Source organism: Camelus dromedarius, chromosome 12 (assembly GCF_036321535.1).
Source record: "Camelus dromedarius isolate mCamDro1 chromosome 12, mCamDro1.pat, whole genome shotgun sequence".
Taxonomy (NCBI): Eukaryota; Metazoa; Chordata; class Mammalia; order Artiodactyla; family Camelidae; genus Camelus; species Camelus dromedarius.
In genome coordinates this window covers 12,484,016-12,490,208 of record NC_087447.1, presented here as the reverse complement: position 1 = coordinate 12,490,208, position 6,193 = coordinate 12,484,016, and the positions used below count along the sequence as shown (strand labels likewise).

Here is a 6,193-nt window from a genome sequence, read left to right as displayed (position 1 = left end):
ATAGGAAAGTATGAAAATGGTCTCTTTCTTGTTTGAAATCATCTTCTTTAAACCTTTCTCTCTATTTCCTCAAATTTCCATTTCAGTGCTTATCTGCCGGACCAGATCTCCCATTGCCCTTTGGCAACAGAACCACTCTTTATCATAGAAAACTTGTCCATCTCACAAGTTTGGTGGGGCTGTCAATCATGAGACCCTGCCTCCCCCAAACCACAGAGGTAAGTACTTGGTCCAGTAGGGGAAGTCAGTGAGGGAACCCCAACACTCTGGACACAGCCACCAGATCAGTAAGCAAGAACTGAGCCAAACTCATAGCATTGGTTTCTCTTGAAGGGTGTCAAATGGAGAGGGAGAAAATGAACAGAAACATTTTCTCCCCTGTCTTTTGAATTTCATTATCTTTTAATGCACTAAACCTAACAATCAAGCCAAGAGTCAACCAAAGTGCAGTGTGGATGCTCCGTTCCCACACTCTGTCTCCATTTGTGTCCGTTTGAGTTATTTTGAGTTTACTATTTCTATGATAGTAAACTCAAAATAACAGTGACTGTTAAAAAATATTTAAAGGGATTTATTTTCTCTGTCATAAAATATATCTAGAGGTAGCCAACATAGGGCTGATACGGCTGATATACAACATCAGGAACACAAAAGTTCCCTCGTGGTCCAAGATGACTGCTTAAGGTCCAGCTATTAAAGCTGCATTCCAGGCCATGCAGTACAGCTTGTCCTAGTGGAGTCTCCAGACATTATGAGATGAATAAAATCTAAGACTCTGAGACCCACATTGTTGCTGTCATCAGTTCAGCTCCCCAGGGCTGCAAGAGTCAAGTATTATGCGAGGAGGATGCTGGACTGTGCCTTGGATCAATTACGGAGCTGAGACTCAAGAGTAGCCACTGGTAAACCATAAATGAATTCCTTAGCATTACCATTATGTAACTGTCCTTCTCCCAGATTACTTCAGAAGTGTCCAGAATCACTCACTCATCCCAGGGGTTATGTGGGGCTACAAAGCTCCCTGTGGGCCCCAGGCTCAACCAGATCTACCTCGATCCCAAAAACTCAGGTGTAGTAGGATTTTGGTCTTTTATTTTTAATGTCGCCTATTTTTCCTAGTCCAAAATCATAGATAAAAGAGATCAGAATTGTGACTCTATCTTATAGCATCAAAGTTAGATATTAGAAGTTCAACTGCCAAAAAAAATTCACTGGGGGTTGAGGCAGGGAGAAACGAGGAAGTGCTCTAGAACTTCTCTTGGTGCAGAGATCTAATAACGAGGTTTTGAGGACATGTCTGGGGTTCAAAGTCAGGATGAAGTGCAGTCTCCTGGAAGCAGAATTTGACTTGCTGAGCATGAGGTTTGAACTTTGATTCTTTCCCTGGGAAAGGAGGGAACACGCTGGTACCCAGATGACAGAAACATTCTGATCAGGCAGCCACGCCTCTGCCCAGATACTGAGAAGCACAGCTAAGTGGCCTAGAAGCACAGGAACATCCCCAATCCATTTCACTTGCATAGTTCTTTTTTTTTTTTTTTTCCATTTCCTGGATATGAATTTATGTCTTAGCAAAAAAAAAATCTTCTTTATAGTTACTCCTTTTGGTGGTAGGACTTCTGTGTTAGAGACCCCACTCTTTTAGAGAAAGCGAGGAAAACGTGAAAGACTGAGTCATAGAGAAGTGATTCCCATGCGGCATAGAGATCATTTATGATAAAAGCAAGAGTGGAGTAGAGGGCTGCGCCCTCTAGCAGCTCAGTGGAGTCTCACAATGGCAGCAAAGAAGCAGACAGAGATTATCCAGACGGTTAGACCACTGATGTGTGCGAGGACTCCAGACACAATCAGAGCAACAATCTGGATGCTGGGAACTCTGGATGAAGTGTTCATTGTAATATTTTATTATTCTATACATGTAAAAATTCTATAATAAGAATGTTTTTAAGTAAAAATATGCTGCATGAGGTGCCAGAATATTTGATGGTGAATAGTCGGGAGGTGTTTCATAAATGACCATGGAGAGTAACTGGAAATCAACAGGGGTCATGAAGTACGGTGGTGTTCACGAACACAAAAGCATAAACCCTGCCCCACCACCCTGACACAGCATCTGTGTCACATGGCAAGGAGACAGAGCTCTGGCTTCTAGAAGATATCCATATACCACGGGAGATAAGAGGAACCCCTCGCCAGCCACAAGAATCTACAGAACTTCTGCTCTAAGGCACAGATCAAAACACTGATAATTAACCTTCCAGCAAGAGAAAGAGAAGTCACTTTATTTCTCCACTAGCAGCAAACATATGTACATGTGAAACTGTTCATCCTCCATCTAATTAATTGCTTCCACAATAAATATTATAAATTAAATGGAGGAAAATTTTCAGTTAGCATCCGGATCCTTTTGATAGCATGCTATTGGCACTATTTCTGTCTCTCTGGTTATGTGGCAAGGGACTGATCCCTTCTGTCTGAGACAGTTGCTTCACTGAAACTATGATTATCACCAGCCTGTAAACCATTTCCACTTCTTGGTATCCAGTTCCCTGCATAGCCTGCTCACTTCCAGACTCAAGCCACTCCATGCCCAGACCCTGTAATGCACTGTTTTATAATGTAACTGCAATATTCAAAGCAAGTTCAACTAATTCTGGAGTGAGGAAGAGTGATCGTGACAGTCATCTCGTCAACACTGCCTAAGAGAGCATTTGCTTATCCAGAAACTCCATTAAGAAAGTTATTTGGACAGAAATCTACACCCGAGTTTTTCACTACTGTATCACTGTTTTTTGTTTGTTTGGTTTTTTTTTTTTTTGTCCTTTTCAGATGTAGCTCTTTCTATTAAATAGTGATAAATTTTACATTTTTAGAACATGCATAGCTATCAAGGCAAAAATGTCTGCAGAATCTAGTTTGTACCAAAAAGATGCTTTTCAAGAATCACTTATCTTCTTTGAAAATGATTGTAATTCCTCTTGAATTCTTCAAAGTATCTTCAGAGTCAGGGCAGGGGAGAAACGTGTTAAACTTTTTGAACTTCATTCTATTGTACTGATTTTTTTTTAATTTGGAAACAACAACAAAAAAAGACTAACATGAAAATAAGATACACATTTTCTCCACTTTAGTTGACCCTTAACTTCTCAACACCTATTGTCTGATTTTTTTAGGATTTTTCTCATTTTCTCATTCACTTTTTTGCATCTTAGAATTTCTAACTTCTGTTGTAAGCTATCCCTGTTTATTTTTATTTAAAAGAACTAGGAAAACCTGAGTATCAATTAATGAAGTGATAATTAGAACAACTAAAGTCAAATAGTCAGAGAGGCATCTGGAAATTATTACCAGAACTTGTCACTTGGTGGAAGAATAAGAGTTAAGATCTTTTTTTTTTTGGTTAATGTTGTTCTTCATTTGCTTGTCTACATTTTCTTTTTCTTTCCTGTAATGTTAATGACATTGTATTTTTAGAAAGCAAGAATAAATCAAATAGGCATAAAATATATGAAAAAGAATATGATATGGGGACTCACTTGGTTACAAAAAGCATTTGTAAGCAAAGTAACTGCTCTGTTTACTCTTTTCAATTCTTTATTTAGGAATAGGGAACGTATATGCTGTTCCAAAGACTCTCACCCAATGTGGACATTTATGCTGGTCCAACTAGAGCAACAATATTAGTAGCTAAGTGGTCCCAACATTTTTAGATTTTATCATATTCCCAGTAGTGAAGGTGTCTGAGGAAGCAGAAATGCTCTGACTCCGTGGGTGACTGGGGAGTTTTATTATTTATAGGGACATGATGAAATGGAGCTTTTAAAAAGGTACCAAAATAAAAATCATACAGAGAATGGAAGTATGACATCCCCCTAAATTCTTCAAATTCTTTGGCCTCTTTGGATGATGATGGGTAATCTAGCCATGTTTGAAAAGAAGCTTTTCTCTTTTTTTTCTCTTCTGTATTTTAGATGGAAGTCTATCTTCTGATGCAAAACTTCCTCCTGGTGATGGTCCTACACATGGCAGCTTTCACTTCTTTATTTCTCAAGCTGTAGATGATAGGATTCAACATGGGGATGACTGCTGTGTAGAATATGGACACCACTTTATTGAGGTCCAGAGAGAAACTGCCCCCCGGCCTCACATAGATAAAGAAGAGAGTCCCGTGAGATGGGAAGAGCACGTGGAAAAGGCTTTGGGCCTCCCATCAGCAGAGCGGATCCTCACGATGGCGAGGAGGATGTGAAAATAGGAGATGATAATGGTCAGGCTACTGACCACGAGGACAGCTCCAGCCACAACGAAAACTAACAACTTATTGACCCGGGTGTCCGCACACACGAGAGAAAGCAGCGGGGACATGTCACAGAAGAAATGATTGATTACGTTGGAGCGACAAAAGGGAAGTCGAAAAGCAGCTGTTGTGTGAGTCATGGTGTTCAGAAACCCCGCAGTGTAGGGTCCGACCAAGCTGGATGCAGAGCATCTGGGACATGGCAACGGAATACAGCAGCGGGTTACAGATGGCCACGTAGCGGTCGTAGGCCATGGACGCCAGGAGAAGGCACTCGATGGCCACAAAGAACCCAGAGAACCACTGCTGCAAGGCACAGCCCAGGAAGGAGATGGCTTTCCGCTCAGCGAAGAAGTCGGCGAGCATCTTGGGACCCACCACTGACGAGAAGCAGGTGTCCACAAAGGACAGGTGACTGAGAAAGGAGTACATCGGTGTGTGGAGGCGGGAATCGAGCCGGATGAGGATAATCATGCCCAAGTTTCCTGTCACAGTAACGAGGTAAAAAAGTAGGAAGAGCAAGAAAAGGAAGACTTGCAGCCGAGGATGGTACTGCAAGCCTAGGAAAATGAACTCTGTGATCTTCGTAGAGTTCTCATCAGCCATTGGTGGGTTTTGGTCTCTAGAGTGAGAAAAGGACAACTGGTAGCGCATACACCTTTACATTTCTTGAAAGTATAACGTGATACACAAGAAAAGAAATTACAGATTTTTGATTTAGGAGCACTGGTGTTTAAAAAACAAAAAAAGCCTGAATAAAGTGCTAGCAAGTCAAATACATGACAGTTCTAAAGAGCAACACGGCTTAAATGCTTTAAAGAGAAAGTTAAGGTTTAACTAAGAATTCAGTCTGCATTAGAAAACCTATAAAACTATTCACCACATTTACGTCTTAAAAAGAAAAGCACTAGTATTATTTCAATAGAACTTTTGTAAGAACTTGATTAAATGCGGCTGTCAAAAAAAAAAAAAACTTTTCAATGTGGACAAAAAAAGGGAACTATTTAACATAGTAAGAAAGAACCTTCCTGAAGCTTTCAGAAGAAGCATGTGTAGAGTAAAACATGAGAAACATTCACATTATAACCAGAAACTATATAAAGATGCTCACAATTTATACTATTGAACAAATATTGGAGATTTCAGCCAAAACACTAAAATATAAATAAGAAAGATATAAGAATGTAGAAAAAAGAGAAAATACAGTCACTGTTTGCAGGCAAAATAGTCATCCACGTAGAAAAGGACGAGTCAACTAATAAGATTTAAAAAAAAAAATTGAAGAGTTAACAAAGTAATAGTTTAGAAGATCAATGTAAAAAATTCAGTAACAATTGCTTATGAGTTATAATGAAAAAGTTCATATTTATCAACTCAAATTGATCAAATAACTATAAAATAAGCCTAACAAGGAATCTTCAAGATTTGTATGAAGAAAAGTACAAACTGTGGAACTTTACGGAAGCAAAAAGAAGAAGAAAGTCAGTGGAAAAATGCATTTTATGTATTTCTTATGTATAAAATGGAAACAGACTCAATTATAAAGATTCATTTCCTCCTGAGAAAGTAAAAATTAACTCAGACTCGGGGAGTAAGGACTTGTGTGGCCATCCTGCAGGCGGGAATAGCAGACCCAGGTAAATCACTGTGAGGAGAACAGGGAACAGTACTTCTCCCGCAGATAACCCCGCAGCTGTCAAGCGTCTAACAACCCTTTCTCTGAGTGACAACCGCCTTATCACTCAATGAGAAAATTTATTTTCTAAAATTATAGGCTAGCTAAAAACATTCATTGTTAATTATACCAGCAAGATGAAACATGCCACTCTGACCAGGAAGAGCTAAGTCAGTCACTTCGACATGGCGAAGGAGCCTCAATTTCCCGCACAGGCACAG

General features: G+C 39.7%; 1 protein-coding gene across 1 annotated transcript; it reads right to left on the bottom strand.

Moving 5' to 3' along the window:
- Window positions 1-3,979: 3,979 nt before the first annotated feature.
- On the bottom strand, window positions 3,980-4,903 carry LOC105090056 (olfactory receptor 5G9-like). The gene is given in 3 exon segments (XM_010981246.3): window positions 3,980-4,170; window positions 4,173-4,471; window positions 4,473-4,903. Coding segments are annotated over 3 exon segments (921 nt in total).
- Window positions 4,904-6,193: the final 1,290 nt, after the last annotated feature.